The 17,790-nt window shown below is 41.6% G+C and overlaps 1 protein-coding gene across 1 annotated transcript in view; it reads left to right on the top strand.

Annotated features, from left to right (window-relative positions):
- TNFSF11 (TNF superfamily member 11) overlaps nucleotides 1-11,636 on the top strand; it is a 31,540-nt gene extending 19,904 nt beyond the window's left edge. Inside the window, exons 3-5 of the mRNA XM_008534468.2 lie at nucleotides 4,709-4,754; nucleotides 4,838-4,936; nucleotides 10,098-11,636. Coding sequence (XP_008532690.2) covers nucleotides 4,709-4,754; nucleotides 4,838-4,936; nucleotides 10,098-10,519 — 567 coding nt within the window. The 3' untranslated portion in view covers nucleotides 10,520-11,636. The remainder of the gene's footprint in view (nucleotides 1-4,708; nucleotides 4,755-4,837; nucleotides 4,937-10,097) is intronic.
- Nucleotides 11,637-17,790: the final 6,154 nt, after the last annotated feature.

The following is a 17,790-nucleotide window of genomic DNA, read 5'->3' as shown; positions in this document are numbered from 1 at the left end:
GATGCTAAATATGCTTTATTCTGAGAAGGCAGATCACCCATCTTCCTGGGAAGCAGAACACTGGGCTCTCTTTAGTGGCTCTCGGCCAAGAGAAGATTGCAAGGAGGGCCGCCTGCCCAGCTTCCTCACCCTGGAAACTGTTTCTGGCTTCTGCTGGAGGCTGTTTGCTGGGATGTGTGTCGAAGCTACCTACGCTTCTTTATGCAAATCTGTGGGCATTCTGATAGTGTAGACAACATATAATTGCATTGGATGTTTATCCAGAGAGTTAATTTAAAATAAGACAAAACACATATAACATTTTTTAAAAAAAGATCTCTTTCATCTCAATAACTTGTTCAGAGGACAAGAGTTAGGATGTTTTTTGTTGTATTTTCCTCAAATTAGATGATCAGAATTTTCTGAATTCAAAGAAACCAGAAGCAATGTCTGAATGATAAGACTTGAGAATAAAGAACTCTGCAAATTTGAAAACACTAATTAATGTGACAGAAGTAGAGGACTAATGTGAATGGACATAAATGTAAATGCAAAGCTTAGAAGGTAAATGGAATTGTCAGTTGGGGTGAAGTTTGGATACTCCTTCAGAAAGGTTTCCTATAATCTTGAAAATGAAAAATATTAGGGCGGCATTTGATACGGATCTGTGCTTGGGATGTACAAAGCAAAGTGTCTGATCTTTTAAAAAATGACAAAACAAAGTGGCATCTGCTCTGTGGAGTGGACATGAGAGAGTCACATTTGGAGACGTGATGCTCCTCATGCCGAGGGCCTGCAGGGCTTGGCTTAGGGGTTTCATCAGCCACGCCCTGAATGTGGCTCAGCCAGTTCTGAGCCAATTGTTTTCTGAAGCCCCTGGGAATTCTGAGACCATATTTCCTGAGGTCGAGGCTCCTTTTTGTCACAGCCCCAGTCAAAGTGTGCCTCCTTTCAGAGTTACTACTTCAGGGAGGGCGCCACCCTCTAAGGGTTTCCTGACAGGTGTAGGGAAGGAAATAAAGATCTTCTCCCCTCTACCCGACCAGGTTCTCTAGCTGGGGCCTCTGTAAATTTGACTGACAAAAGACAGAGGAACAAGAGAAAAACATGCAAATTTATTTGTCTTTTTATGTGACGTGGGAGCCTTCATAAGGAAATGAAGGCCTGAAGAAATGGTTAACCTGAGTGGTTATACTAGGTTTGGTGGTGAACGGAAAGATGTAGAAAAATGTGATAGGACAAAAAGGCCTAAGTTAAGGGCAGTAAACTGGGGGAATCTTAGAAGGCCTGTTCACTCAGATTTTTCCTGGTGTCCTTTTGTCTGTGGAGATAAAGATGCTCCTTTCCTCCAGGTAAGGGGAGAGCATCTCTCATGTGAGGGTCTTATGACCTGCTGTAGGGGAGAAGGAGGAGGTCAAAGGGTCCTTGCTTCACCTGCCGTTTCTCAAATTCCTTCAGCTTAAAATATTCAATATGCAGGGTGCCATATTTTGGGGTAGCATTGGTACTTTTATTCCAGTTTTCAGGGGTATATTTGATAACTACGTCTTGCAAAAGGATATGGGTTTGTAGCTCTAGAAGAGGGCATTGAAAGTCACAGCTTCAAGTCCCAGCTTTATTAGGGGAGTTCTTACTCTCTGCCTCCATTTCCCGGTCTGAAAAATGAGGTTAGTAATAGTTACCCAGACTTTCATTCTAGTAAGAATCAAACATGATAATACAAGTGGAAATTCTTTGTTGGCTATGAATATAAGGGATTATTTAATTTTCAGTATGTGGAATATATATGTGTGTGTGTGTGTGTGTGTGTGTGTGTGTGTTGTGAGAAAATGATAAATCTATGACCAAAAAAAAGATGTCACCAAACAGCCATTCATGGGAACACTCAGTTAGCAATAATGTTTCTCAACGCCTGCTACATATTAGAACCACCTGGGAGCTTCTTTTAAAAACTAACCAGTCGACATCTAATTGAGTTAGACTGGCTGGGGTTGGGGCTTGGGCACCCTAAAAGTGTAGTCTTAGAAGAATGTTACATTAGTGGTTGTTATCTAAATAACAATGATCTTAGAACTCAAAAAATTGGGTGTGGGTGGAGATAAAAGAACAGATATTGAGAATACATTTTTTTGTACCCTGAGCTTGTAGATACATCATGTACTCCCTTTTTCACACAGAAACTACCTTATAGGATTTCTGAGAGTAATTGAAATTCTTGGATACCCAACAACACGTATTAACATAAAAGCATGATTACCTCATGGGTCTCTAGCTAGAGTTTAATTGATCCTGGGTCTTGATGCCTTTTCTTTTTTTTTAGCAGACATTGATAGTGGTTCTGATTGGTGATGCCTATTGATTTTCTTGTAACGAAAATGTTCTATGACAGCTCTGACCTCAGGTGGGAGAGAGCAAACTTTCCCTGCCCACATAATCAATGACTTTAGTCTGCTGCTGCTTCGGCCTGGGTCTTCAAGAAAATCTCAGATTTGCCCATCTCTGAAATCTCCTGGGATGTGAGAGGATTGTTCTTCTCAAATTGAGGCCCCAGAACAGCAGCACCAGCTCGCCTGTTAGAAATTCAAATTCTCAGGCTCAACCTCAGAGCTACTAGATCAGAAACTCTGCATTTCAACATCCCCTCCAGGGGACTGTGATGCATGCTCAAGTTTGAGAACCACTGGGCTTGCACAGGCTCTTTCCTTGTTTTTTCAATTATTATTAGTGTGTTTTTCTCAATGGAAAGGCATGAAACAGGCATTTGTAGGCATATGCCATTCTTAGCTTTTCTTCCTTCTCCCCTCCGATGATGAGGCAGATCAGGGCTAGAGGGAAAATGAGGGGTAGGTTTAATCTCCGAATGACTCTTTCATCAAGGTTCCTCTTCCAATCTTTTAAAGTATAGTCATCAGATAAAGGTACATTTTCTATGTAAATGTATAAAGAAATACACAATGTATAAAGTTATATTGTATTATAAATATATAAAGATACAAGTATATAAGTATACATTGTATATGTTTTTCTCCACTACAAATATGTAAAGATATATAATGTATAAAGGTACATTGTATATATGAAGGTAGAAAGATACACACGATGTATAAAGATATATTGTACATATTTAAATCTCTCTTGTAAATGCAGAGGAGAGCAAACCAGGAAATTCTGGGAATCAGGGAACCATTGGGAATTTGAGGTCATGAGAGGAAACTTGGGAGATTGGAGGTCAGCAGGGGACAGAAACAAGAGTGGGAAGAAGAACAAGGTGTGGTAAGGGCCACCGCATTGCACAAACTCAAAAGAGGTCAGCCCCTATTTGCCTAGAATTTCCTGCAGTTGGTGCTCCCAGAGCTGTGCAGGGCAGTGCCCTGGGTGAAGGCAAAGGCAGACGGCAGCCCTGGATGAGCCCCTAAGGTTTCTCTCTAAAAGTCAGTCACACTGTGACTTCTTTGGAGCTTTAGAATAGGTACTGAAGATAGCTGTGCTGTCTCCTCCAAGGGTCTTTTTAAAAATAGAATAAATTCTCGTCTCTCTTGGGGGTCTAAAGGCAGAGAGAAAAATCAATGTTATCTTATTTCTATAACCCTCCCAACTGTTAACAGTTGAAGTTGTGTTATTGCCCCACCTATCATCTATATCTATCTATCTATCTATCTATCTATCTATCTATCTATCTATCTATTTATCTATCTATCTATCTCAAAGCTCTTCTCTCCAGACACTCAAAGATACAGCCTATCTTTTAAACATCATGATGGTGGTTAGCATGGATGGTCATCCCAATAATTGAGAAATCAGAAATCTCTCCAGGGTGTTTCTAGGATCTAGATACATGAATTTACCAGATGCTCTGCTAAGTGCCTGCATGCATTGTCTCATTTAATCTTGACAACCAACTTATGATAGTGGTGCTGTTAATATCCTCAGTATGTGTCAGTGGCTGAGAAGGGGTTTGAACAGAGGTCAAAGCCTGAAGTTTCATTTCTTCCACCTTACTATTTAATGATAGCGAAGGTCTTGATTCAGGTGGGATTGTGGTTACCTATTGGCTCCTTCATTCTCAGGGCTCAAATTGAGATATGCAATTACCTACGCTCTTTATGTACTTGTGTTCTTTTTCTGGCTTGTGTGTCTAAACCTCTATTTGTGGCAATATTTTAAGTTAATTATTAGTACTGTAAAAGCTCTTAGACTTCCGTGTAATACTTTAAACACACTGTGACTTTTTAAAATAAAAAATTAACCACTGAGAGCTAGGCATCATTCTCTTTTCTATGGGCTGAGCTTCAATGTTATAACAGGAACTCACTAATGAAATAGACATTAGAAAAGCCTTCCTAAAGATTTAAGAGGGTCATTTATTCTGCGGTAATTGTTATTTTCCTAGTTAACTTCATCTCCACTTGTGTACCTGCTACAAATGTTTAATTATGTTCAATTATTCCATGTCTTATAATTTACATTGCCTTTTATTTCCTCTTATTGTCCAAAGTATCTTGTTAGGTGGCATGTGTGTGGTCTACTTTTTGAGCACATCAACACAATTCTTTGGGCTAAACTTTCCTTAATAGCTACTTAGAACATCAAGGAATTTCACTGCATATGTACTTCTGGCATATTTTAAGGAAAGAGGATTAATTTATTGTATGTCCAACAGTCCTGAATTCTTACTGCTTTATCAAAAGAGTACATGTATAAGTAAGAGTCTTTATTCTTTTTATTTCAGGAATTACAACATATTGTTAGATCACAACACATCAGAGCAGAAAAAGGTAAGCATGGATGATCTGTATGAATGTTTAAAAACCCATAGGATCATTATTCTTTGGGCTAATGTGGCTTCTCTCATCTCCAGCTACCGTGGAAGGTTCTTGGTTAGATCTGGCCAGGAGGGGCAAGCCTGACACTCAACCTTTTGCTCATCTCACTATTAATGCCACCGACATCCCATCAGGTAAGTTCCATTTGCATCCGGCCTGAAAAGTATTTCAAGAGTCATTTTTCAGCCCATTTGAATACTTGAACCTATTATTAGCCTGTTACTAAAATTTTGAGAGCCCTTAACTTTTAGACCAAAATTTAGACTTTAGTTCATAATGCACATCATGGAAACAGTGATTCTCAATCATGCCAGAATGGACATCATTACTATATTCATATTCAGATCATCAGAGCGGGTTTATTTTAAGTGAGTGCCAGTTGAGGTTGCATAACTGAGAAGGACAATCCCTTCTTATTCTCATCTATATTTACCTAAGCTTAAGTTGACAATTCCCTTTGCTGACCTGTGTGGTGCATGGATTCATGCAGGTAGTCATATACTCAGCCATCTCCTGCAGAGTTTCAGATAGGGGCTCAAAAGAGTGAAACTTAACAGGCAGTAGCCCTCTAGAAATTGAGACATACTCCTTCTCCAGGGAGTTATCATTTTGGTGGGTAAGAATTTAGCTCAATAGACTGGAGACCTGATTATCTTTTGGAAATGAGGAAAGCCGGAGCTGTATGCCTACATCTATCTTAATTCACCAGCTGTTCCGTCATATAATTCCCGCTGGTTACTTCATGTTGGGATAGGTGGGCATCAAAAAGATTGCAGAGACCATCATCATAGAGTGACCATGGAACATCGTTGATATCATTGTTATGCCATTTAGTGGACACACACTATGTATCAGGCATTTTGCGCTGTATTTGTGATCTCTATTCCTTACTACAACCCTGCAAGGCAGTTGGCATCATTCAGATTTTGCAGACAGGGAAACCAAGGTCCAAGTTGATTCCCAGTCCATGGTTTTTGTACTATAGGTTATCATATAAGTGCCTGTGGCCAGTTGGCTTTGTCAGAGGGAAATAAAGTCAGAGCCCTATGTTCCTCTTTTCCCGAAGGAAATAGATTAACGTAGTTTTAGTAACAGGGGCTCTGAAGACTAACTTCCTGGGTTAGAGGCCCCACTGTGCTACTCTCTGGCTGAGTGATCTTGTGCAAATCCTTGAAATCACTTGGGCCTCAGCTTCTTCATGGGGATGGTAATAGCATCTACCTCATGGGGCAGCTGTGAAGATTCCCTGAGATAACAAACTATTAACACTTAAATGGAAGCTGGCAGTTGGTAAACACTCAGTGAATGTAATTTGTTATTATTATTCAAATTTAATTAAATAATTATACATATTCTAACTTTTTTCCAAAAACAATTCAAGGCAATGTTTTCTTAGAGTTAAAATATCCAAATTTTAGGGGCCGGCCCGGTGGTGCGGTGGTTAAGTGCACACATTCCGCTTTCGGTGGCATGGGGTTTGCCGGTTCGAATCCCAGGTGCAGACATGGCACCGCTCATCAAGCCATGCTGTGGCAGGTGTTCCACATATAAAGTAGAGGAAGATGGGCACGGATGTTAGCTCAGGGCCAGTCTTCCTCATGTTAGCTCATGGCTGATCTTCCTCCAAAACAAAGAAAAAAATCCAAGTTTTAATAAATGATTCTGAAGCCACTATCATATCATGGGCTGTGGAAGGATCTTTCCTGACTGCAGATGGAGAAAGTAAGAAACCAACTCTTTGATTTTTAGTAGATTTTCCTAAATTATCCATCCTGTCCCGGATACTTGCTTCATAAACAAAATGTGTGTGTGTGTGTGTGCGCGCGCGCACCTTACAGTGGAGCTACACTAATTTTCTGAGTGGAAAACTATTTTGCATCTTAGCAAAGGCAATCAAATTAATACTGATGTGTCAGCTGGGTGTGCTGTGAACGTGCTCTGCATTTATCTTTTCAGTTCATTTTAAATGGCATGTGATAAATATTGCATTAGACTGTGTGCCAAAGTCTGTTTGGGAACAGCATGTTTAGCTATTAAGCTCTCTCTCCAGGCACCTAGCATCAAATCATTGCCCAAAAGTAAAGCAAATTCCGGGTTATTTTCTGATGGTTACTGAGTTGGAGACTGAGTGAAATGAGTTAGTGTATGCTTCTGTTTAAGAAAATAGAATTTGCTCCTCTGACTGAGCCAAAACCTCTTGAGTCCATTTCTCTCTCAGTTTGGGCCAGTACCGGCTACTTCAGAGGAAGATAGCTTTAGTTTTGCCAGTTCATTTTGGACCTCTGATTCATACCAATTTACACAAAAGAAATAAGTCAGAATCTGCCTTACACTGACTTGAATAAATGCATTGGGAAGTATTTCATGAGGTCAGAATATGTGGCTTTCTTTAGGGGATGCTCAGGCTAAGTATTTGGAGGCCTTTTCTCCAACACCTAACAGCAGTGACCATAGGGGCTCAGGAGCTCGGGTAAGAGGTCATCAGTGTGCTTCATTAGTAATGGACACTCAGGTTTGCAGGTGAAGTCCTTCACCTTGATCACTGCGTATTTTCCTCGTCTTTTCTCCCGATGTTGTCTATTCATGAGTCCTCTAGTTCACACTGACAGATTTTCTCCCCTTTCTCCTCTGCATTCTGTGTGCATTCCATCCTTTGCTCGGATAGTTTCTCTCACTGACAACACTCTCCCTTTTCTCAGCGCATCCACCTTTGGCTCAAGTCCTCCCTGTCCTCTGGCTCCTCCATCCCCTCACTGGGCTGAGCTCTCCTGATCGCCATTAAATTCTACAGCTTTCACTTGGCAGTGGCTTTAACTGAACTTCAACTGTGTGCTATGTGACATGCAGAAATGAAAATGTTATATTTTTCATTTTATATGCCCATTCTTATTTTCTCCACTACTAGTGATAAGTACCTTGAGGGTACATTGCTTGATAAAATTCTTAGTTATAGGCAGAGTGAATGTCCATAGAAAGCACCACTTAGATATTTGTTGAATGACTGATCAACTGAATTGAGCAGTGAATACGTTAAAAATAAAGATACATTTAGTAGGAAATAAGTACACTCCTTCCACTTGACTTTAGCTAACAATGGGAGTGGTATGTGGTCCTAGTTCCTGTCTTCTCCCCTCTCTATTTCATATTCCTTGCTTGCCTTCCCAGACCATATCTCCAAGCCCTTGATCTAACACTAGCTTACTTTATCTTAGTCATCCTACTGCTCTCTGTTAAGAGCCATCATAGGAGATAAACTATAAGACCCATAATTGATTGAATAAAGGATTGAATATAAGAGTTGGGTAAGAAGGAGAGAGACATGAGCTTTTTTGAGATAGGAAACATCTTGAATTTTATTACCTTTATCAATGGATTAGGTGGCTGTTTACCAGCCTGGAGGAATTACTTTACTAGTGTTTATGAGGATATGATGAATAAAGTCCTATAGTCTCATTTTGACTCACTTGGGACCATGGAATGATATTTACATTTGTGATGCTTTAAACTAGGATGACCTGAGGTAGGACCTCCAATGACAAAGGGCATGTGCTGTGGTGGGACCTGGAGGCAGCAGTGTCTGTGGTGGCTTCTCAGGCTCACTCTAGCACCTTCTTTTTGATAAGATGTGGAGTTCAGGAAATATAATGTCCCTGGACAGAGGGATTGGCACCACTGGATTCTTCACCTTCACAGGCCTATCTAATGATAGATTGTCTCACTATAGCTGGGCCCTTGCTGCATTTTTTTCTCCCACTTGCCCCACGACCTGGTTGGTTCTTGGAACAGCCTGCTATTGAGGTCCCCAGACCATATTCTAGCTGTGCAGTGGCCCTCCAGAGACAATATGACATTCTCCTTTTTTGGCTCTCTAGAGAAAGATGAAGGTGTTGCGTTTCCCCAGAATTCAGGCGAGTCTGGGAAGGCAGCAAGTGTGGGTTTCTGATTCTACAAGGATCTCCCAAGGACCCACTCTAACCAGAGGGTTGTCAGCTCTGATGGATCGGTGGAATCCACCTTAAGTCTGAGTCCCGTGGGTGGATTTCTCTTGGGTGGCAGGCAGCGAAGAACTTCTCCCTGACCACAGAAACTAATCCCACCCCAGTTCTGAGACTCTCGTTTTGCCTTGTTGAAATCTTGACAGATGACAAAACTTAACTTAGCATAAGTATTCACAAAATCCTCTGGAAGAAAAATGTGTTTTTGGACTTTCCTCAGTATAACCACTTTCCCTCCACCAGTTGACACCTTTTCCAGCTGGATCATAGATGTCCACATAAATACAAACCTTTGATTAATTGGGTTTATCGTGGAGATATTGCCTGTTCTTCAAGAACTAGTAAAATACACTAAAGACCTGAAATGTTGAAATTGCTAGATACATTGCTGATTTAGATGATATTTTAGAAATTTTCACTGCTCCAGAAACAGTAGCATGAGGATCAGTGGTCACATTTCAGGTGTGAGAAGTGGCTAAAGGAGAATTGTGGTCTATCAGGAGAGATTTTATGATCCTTTGGTCACAAAGGATTGTGTGAAGTTGTGAAGCTGGGGAGTGCAAAGCCAAGAATTTTTTTTGTGAACTTCTTTGGGGGCAGCTTTTCAGTTGTATGAACCTAGGAGGTATTAGGATTTTTGGAGGAGGGGAAAATCGACAGTGATAAGAATTGAGTTAGGAGTTTGACTCTTTGGTCAGAGTTCTTGTGATCCAGATTTTCATCTCCTTCTACTTACCCCTCTCCATGAATTAAAAGAGAAGATGGAGTCATGTGAAGTGCGAAAGTTCTCTTCCTAGACTTGTTTCTTGCTTTCCTGTCTCAACTGCCCTTGGCCCATTCTCTTCCTTCAACCTTGAATAATCTTCCCGCTTCTGTTGGCTGCACCTTATTCCTCCTTGAGTTCTCAGGCTCAGTAGCACAATAGAGTCACTCCATCCCTCTGGGGGAAAATAATCTCTCTTTCCTTTGAATTTCCTTAGCAGTTATCTGCACCCTTCCTATAGGGGCTCACTCCTTGCTTCTTATCTGAACACACATCATACTTATTCCTCATGCACTGTAGTTTCCTTGAAGTCAGGAGAAATGAGATTTTGTCTTTGTACCCTCTCGAAGGCTTAGTAGAGAGCACTAAGTGCATCTTAATGTGTTTCTCCCCGTTTAGAAAATAAATTCTGAGAAGTTAATCTCCCACTGGAACAATGACTATTATAATATGTTTTTCTCCAACCTCATAGAATTGGGAAGATGTCCTTCTCATTGAAGGGGTGGATTTTAAATCATGTACCTCTCCTCTCCTCAGGTTCCCACAAAGTGAGTCTGTCTTCCTGGTACCATGACCGAGGGTGGGCCAAGATCTCCAACATGACTTTCAGCAATGGGAAACTCAAAGTTAACCAAGATGGCTTTTATTACCTGTACGCCAACATTTGCTTTCGCCATCATGAAACTTCAGGAGACCTCGCTACGGAGTATCTTCAGCTGATGGTGTATGTCACTAAAACCAGCATCAAAATCCCAAGTTCTCATACCCTTATGAAAGGAGGAAGCACCAAATACTGGTCGGGGAATTCTGAATTCCATTTTTACTCTATAAACGTTGGAGGATTTTTTAAGCTACGGTCTGGTGAGGAAATAAGCATCGAGGTATCCAACCCTTCGCTACTGGATCCAGATCAAGACGCAACGTACTTTGGGGCTTTTAAAGTTCGAGATATAGATTGAGCCCCCTTTTGTGGAGTGTTATCATGTATTTCCTAGGATGTATGAAAAACTTTTTTTTTAACAAGCCAAAAAGATGTATATAGGTGTGTGAGACTACTAAGAGGTATAATCCACATGGTACAAGAAGACTCTATCCATGCTTTTGAGTCTGTAGAGAGCACAGGTATTTACAGCCAAAGGGAGATGTTGGAGGCAAGGGATGTTACAGTCGAAAGGCGTTCTTACACAATGGTTTTTAAATTTTGTAATGAATTCCTAGAATTAAACCAAATTGGAGCAATTATGGTTGCCTTTATGAAAAACTGCATTTGGGCTGTGAGAGGGGTTAATTCTCTGGATCTAGCCAGCAGTTATGTGCCACTAGGCAGCTGAAGTGGAGAGGATGACATCTAATTGTAAATGGATGGTCATCAGAAGGGTTAAGTTCTTTTGAATTGTTACATCATGCTGGAACCTGCAAATAAATACTTTTTCTAATGAGGAGAGAAAATATATGTATTTTTATATAATATCTAAAGTTATATTTCAGATGTAATGTTTTCTGTGCAAAGTATTGTAAATTATATTTGTGCTATAGTATTTGATTCAAAATATTTAAAAATGTCTTGCTGTTGACATATTTAATGTTTTAAATGTACAGACATATTTAACTGGTGCACTTTGTAAATCCCCTGGGGAAAACTTGCAGCTAAGGGAAAAAACGTTGTTTGCTAATATCAACTGTATTATATTTCTTCATTCTTTTTAACTTAACAGATTTTTCAGACTTGTCAAGTCTGTGCAGAAAAATTTAAATGGATGCCTTGAATAATAAGCAGGATGTTGGCCACCAGGTGCCTTTCAAATTTAGAAACTAATTGACTTAGAAAGCTGACATTGCCAAAAAGGATACATAATGGGCTACTGGAATCTGTCAAGAGTATTTATATAATTATTAAACAGGTGTTTTTCTACAAATGCTGCAAATTGTAAATTTTTTTAATGGAAAATTTGTCAGTGGCTTATCGGCAAAAAAGATCCTGTTCTTAATTTAGTGGAAGTTATTTTATACTGTACAATAAAAACATTGCCTTTGAATGTTAAGTTTTTGGTATAAAAATAAATTTATAAGAAGACATACCTTGTGATTTTGTACTTCTCTTTCATGTCTGTCTTGTTCTGTGATCCTGTTCTTTTCAATATGGTGATGTGACTTCTATCTTTCCAAAAGTTACTGGGAGAAATGCAGATTTAATTAAAAATTAGGAACAGATTCAATTAAATTAATAAACCTTGGAATTTGAAAAATAATTTGCAAGAAATTTGTATGTAAGAATGTAGCTAGCTCGAAAACAGAGTCTTTTCACTCAAAAAAGAAAGGTTTATGGGGCTAGCCCAATGGCCTAGTGGTTAAGTTTGGTGGGTCCTGCTTTGGTGGTCCATGTTCAGTTACCGGGTGTGGACCTACACCACTCATCAGTGGCCACACTGTGGTGGGGACCCACACACAAAAAAGAGGAAGATTGGCACAATGTTAGCTCAGGGCCAATCTTCTTCAGCAAAAAAACGGGGTTTATGTTATCTTATCATGAGAAAAATATGGTGTCTTTTACAAAATCATAATACCCCATGCAAAACCGTTTGACTTGGAGGAACCCATGAACATTTTATGCCTCACCCCAGTGAAGAAGGATTAACGGTAGACTGGGTACTTGTCCTCATGGAAAGGTACGTGGGGGAGCTGTCCAACCTGGGTTGGTTATTCACGTGAGAGATATAAGAGAACAAGCAGCTTGGAAGGCACAGGAAGCCATAATTTAAGGCTCTCGGCCATTTGTGGATAAATGTTTCTCAATGGTTGTAACAGGATAGAAGGAGAAAAGAAATAGTAGATGTTATAAAGAAGAAATCGTAAATTTTAAACAGCAGAGCTTTGATGATGGGACTCAATCATTGACCAAAATATGCCTATTGTTTTAAAACTATCAGCCAATTTGAGTTAGCTTGATACAAAATATGATTTTGTATCCCAATTGCATATCCCCATTGCTGAGCCTTGGGTTAAGGAAAAATTAATTCTGATAAGCAATCGGAAAATTACTCTCCGTTGACACGAAATCTTGTTACATAGAGAGCCTTATTAGGTGCCCTGGCCCCTATAATGTAATTCTGTCATTTCCAAAGGTGAATAGCATTCATTCATTTGTTTGTTTGTTCCACATTATTTATTGAGAACCAACTATGTGCTAGGCGCGGAACCAGGCACTGGTGTTGCTATGGCACTCTTCCTGCCCTTGAGAAGTTTCCATTCTAGTGCGGAGCCAACCTCACAAGAGTTTGGTAAACTCCAGGGTATGAGCATGTAAAGCATGCTGTGGGAACAGAGAGGAGGCCATCAAACCCAATCTTGGGGATCACAGAAGGTCTAGAAATGAAACCAGCCTGGCTAGGAGGTGAGTCGAAAGGCTCCAAAAGTGAATACAGAATATCCATTGCTATTTTTAACTTAAAGGCTACTAACTCATGCCCTCTCAAAGATGAGCTAAAACCCAAAGTCGGGATGGCGAGAACCTGGGATCTAGTGAGACAATACATGGTGGCACCAGCCAGACTGGGGAACTAACATGGCGGATGGTCTGCAATGCTAGGGGAGATCCTTTATAGAGGACCTTGAAAATTCAGCCTGCCTATAATGCGAATTTTATGTCCATTAACAACCTGGTAGGCTAGGAATTTTTTGAGCTTTGCTGGAATGAATCTATGACTTAACGAAATGTTGGTGTGAACTGGCTGTGCCTCAAAGGAGGCAACTGTAGCAAGTGGCTGTGCCAGAAGGTATGGGAAAGCTTTTTCTCTTACCCAGTCATGCTCAAGGCTTTCCAGGATCTGATAGCCTACTTTTCCCACTCACATGCTACTTTTTTACTCCTGCTTTTTTTCCCTCACTTATTCCTTTTCCCATTTCCAGTCTTCCGTATGTGTTTTAAGCCTTGCCTTTTTTTCCTGAATCCCTGGCCCTGCCTCAGAGGACCATTTAATTTCTCTGGTGGCCCTGGGGGAATAAGGAGGCTGCTGCATCTGATTGAGATAGAACCAGATCATGTCAACAGTCAGCAACGGCTAAGTGAACGTGTTAGGAGTGACAAAATCATGTCAGGAAACAAACATACTGGATGCTACGGCAAATTGAATTGTTTGCTCATTTTAACTACTCCATTTCAATCTTCTTCCCAACACACGCCAAATCTGAAGGAAGAAAAGCCTGCCAAATTTGAAGTCGTCTGTCTTCTCCAGTCAACTTTCACAGCTATACCAGATTCAGGCACCCTTGCAGGTTTCCAAAACACTCCCTGGGCAGCAGTTCTTGTTCAGTGAAGTTTCTTCCCTCCATTTCCTCTTGCTTCCTTTTGTCTCATCCATCTCCATGAGGCCGTCCTAGAAAAGATATATCCAGAGATGACCTATTTCCCTGGTGACCTTGGTGGGAACTTGAGCACGTCATGCCTCATCCTTTCTTTCTGTGTCCGATCATTGATTCGGTTTAAGATAGTGGCATGAGGTTATACTTGTCCATTTTGGGGACACAACTTTGACTCGACTTGCAGTTCCACGTTTAGCTGTAGAGTCATTCAGGGCACGCCAAGCACATGCTGGCTTCACTTTTGGCTGTTTATCGACTCTCTGTCTTTCTTACTACGAAATTGAATTATGTTTCCCGGTAGCTGCATTTATAAACGCTAATTAGTTAGTGATTCATACTATTATGGTTTAGCCTTGTGTAACTTTTTACAATAAAAAATTGTACACTGTGAGTGTTAGATTTTAGCTATAAAACAGAAATCTATCCTTTTGATTAATAACCCTTTTATGATACTTCTACTCTTCTATTCTTGTAATCTAAAAATTCTGTTTCCTAATCATCTACCTTCACGTTCTCTCTTTTCTGGGCTGATTTTCTTTACAGCAGTTTATTGTTACTGCATCTTGACCAGTACTCTGGCTATTTGTAGTGAAGAACTCTTAAATATTATCAGATGTGGACCAGTTATAATAACATTATTCATATGGCTATTGCCTTTCAGTGTCTGTAGAGAAATTCTGTAGAGTCTTCCATTTTGAAAATTCTGAGAAGCATCCCTTCCTGCTTGCAAAGGAATGAGATAGAACAGCACCTGGAGCTGAGAACCTGGGGATCAGGGCTGATTTCAGAGACAATAAGATTTCCCAAAAGAGATAGATATTTCAGTCTCCTTTATCAGGGTCTTAAAATCATGAGCTGTTACTCTCTTGGGCAAAACCCCTTTTCTCCCTTTTCCGATGGATTCTGAAGCAGCTTCATTTCCTCAAAAGACTGATCTCAACAATCTCATGTGGGTAGAATGAAAGCTTCTCATGAGACATGAACATCTTTTGGAAGAAAGATTGCAGATTTGGGCATCAGCCAGAACCAGGGTTGTAATCTGAACTCTGCAGCCTGGTAACCTCGGGCAGGTGGCCATCATGTGCATTTCAGTTTCCTGCCTTGTAAAGCAGGAGTTGCCTGTCTCTGTTGAGGAGGTGTGAGGATGGGCACATGGGAGGGGCTCAAACAGGAGCCATCATTATCATGCTCCCAACCTGTTTGCTATATCCTTAGTCTCTATGTCAAGCACACAGTTTGTTCTCTTTTTCTGTGGCTGCTGTGCGGGGCCTGCATTGAGTAAAGCACTGTGCTCTGAGTTGTGGGAGATGCCAGGATAGATACTGTATTAATTTCCCAGGGCCGCCTAGGTAACAATTAACCACAAACGGGGTGGCTTAGAACAACAGAAATTTCTCCCACAATTTTAGAGGCTAAATGCCCACAATCAAAGTCTCAGCAGGGCCACTCTCCCTCTGAGGGCTCTAAGGAAGAATCCTTCCTTGCCTCTCCAGCTTCTGATGGTTGCCAGCAATCCTGAGTATTCCTTGGCTTGTAGCTTCATTGCTCCCATCTCTGCTCCCATTGTCACATGGCCATCTTCCCTGTGTGTCTGTGTTTCTCTGTGCCTCCAAATCTTCCCCTCTTCATAAGGACACCAGTCATTGGATTTAGAGCCCACTCTAATCCAGTATGATCTCGTCTTAACTTGATTAGATTTGCAAAGACTCTATTTCCAAATAAGGTCACATTCACAGGTTCTGGGTGGACGTGAGTTTTTGGGCAACATTATTCAACCCATTACAGATATCAAGGCACTAAGAGCCCAGGAATGAAATAAATATCTAAAAACCCAAACCATAACTAACCTAGAATGAAATTAATGCCAAAGTAGAAGTACAAGCAATGTGCTGTTCAACTCACCTAATCCAATGAGGGCTAATTTTCATTGAAATATAAACAAAATAATATTTGGATTCAAATAACTGTGATGTGTTGGTGTTGGCTGTGTACTTTCATGAGGTTATGGACATGTGGATTAGGACAGGCTGTTAGGCACCCTCCTATACCCTCCTTTCATGTGACATCTCCCCACCTCTTCTCCCAACTCACCCACCCTGCACCAGGGCATCCTAGCTCTGCTGATGACAGCTACCAGGATTTGTACTTGTGCCTTCCTTCTAATAGCAAGTATAGTTTTGCTCAAGGATTAGGAGTTAAAAAGAACTGCTTTTAAAGAGTTGGTCTCTCCAATAAACATGGAAAAAGATGGAGAAAATGTTACTCTCCTGAAGTTCCAGAGTACAGAGGAAGACAGACCAGCTTGATGGAGCTTTGCCCAGGGAGATGTGCAGGGCTGGTATTTAGCAACGAGCTTTTCCTTCATGCCAGGGGGCTGCAAGATGACCTTGTGGGTGATGGCAGGCAGGGCAGAGGGGTGGAGAGATCAGAACCATACCTGCGATCCTGAGTTCTTTGGTGAAGTTACCAGCCTCCTCATAAATTTCTTATTATTGCTCTTTTGGGAGCCAGTGGAAGGGCAGCATTTGCCCAAACACTGTGAGATGCAGAGCAGAGTAGCCTGCAGGAGCAGGAGCAGAGGGAAGCATGAGGCCACAGCCATGACCGTGGGATGGAGGTGCTGGTCCCGTGAGGTGGTGTCCTTGAACCCTCTCTGGGAGGGGAAGCCAGCCCTGAGGATACTTTGTCAGGTTTAAAGTAATGTATTCAAGTTGAGAAGGAAAATGTCCTAGGCCCTAATAGGTAAAAGGAGAAAGTTCACACACAGCTCTAGAGAAAGCACAAATAATAAATGAGACTTTCAAAAATGCCTAAATGAGGAAATAAGTCATGAAATAGGAGAGGAACAGCTAGAAGAGTTTACCCAAACCCCAAGGTTCAGAGAGACATTGTCTACACAGCAGGGGAAAAAGAGGCCCCACAGAGCATCAGACATACACAAGGGACAGGAGCAGCACCTTTCACCACTTCCTCTTCTACAAAATCACCCACACAGGTGGCCCATAATCCAAAAGGCAAGTCCCATCCAAATTCAGGCCCAGGTCAATAGTGCGGGAGTGGTGAGGAGCGTCTGGCCCAAGAGAATGAAACAGCAATGCAACTTAGGGGTGCGTGTCTGCTCAGGGATGTGATGTTAGCGTGTGGCCAGGGCCTCAAGTGGGGATTCAGCTCTGAAAGAAGACTGCAGGATCCCCAGAAGTGGATCAGACTCTGGCCACCTTGGGATATAGACGGTGCTTCCTGTTGAGACACTGCAGAGCCTAAGGATGGAAAGAGCCCCTGAGTGGCCATGGTCCCCGGGGCAGAATGGGCCTGACAGGCAGATGACCTTTGGGGAAGAGTCAGGAAGCTGCCATGCAATCCTGTCCCTGAAACTATGAAAGGCTGTAACCCTCTGAATGAGTGTCCTGTAGCTGCTGCAACAAGCGACCACAAATTTGGTAGCTTCAAAAGACAAAAATCTGGGCCAGCCCGGGTGGCCTAGTGGTCAAGTTCAGCATGCTCTGCTTCAGCGGCCCAGGTTCAGTTCATAGGTGTGGACCTACACCGCTCTGCTAGTGGCCATGCTGTGCTGGCAGCCCACAAAATAAGAAACAGAGGAAGATTGGCATGGATGATAGCTCAGGGAAAACCTTCCTCAGCAAAAAAAGAAAAAAAATTTAAAAATTTATGCTGGAGCCAGAAACCTAGAATCCAGGCATCACAGGGCTGCACTCACTCTGAGGGCTGTGGGGAAGAATCCTTCCTCACCTCTTCCAGCTTCTGGCGGCTCCAGGCATTCCCTGTGGCTGCTTCACGGCAGTCTCTGCCTCTGTCTTCCGTGGCCCTCTCTTCTCCCTCTGTCTTGTTTCTAAGGACACCTGTCTTCGGA

This window comes from Equus przewalskii, chromosome 16 (genome assembly GCF_037783145.1).
Source record: "Equus przewalskii isolate Varuska chromosome 16, EquPr2, whole genome shotgun sequence".
Lineage (NCBI taxonomy): Eukaryota > Metazoa > Chordata > Mammalia > Perissodactyla > Equidae > Equus > Equus przewalskii.
The sequence above is the reverse complement of the archived record's forward strand: the minus strand, read 5'-3'. Positions and strand labels throughout refer to the sequence as shown.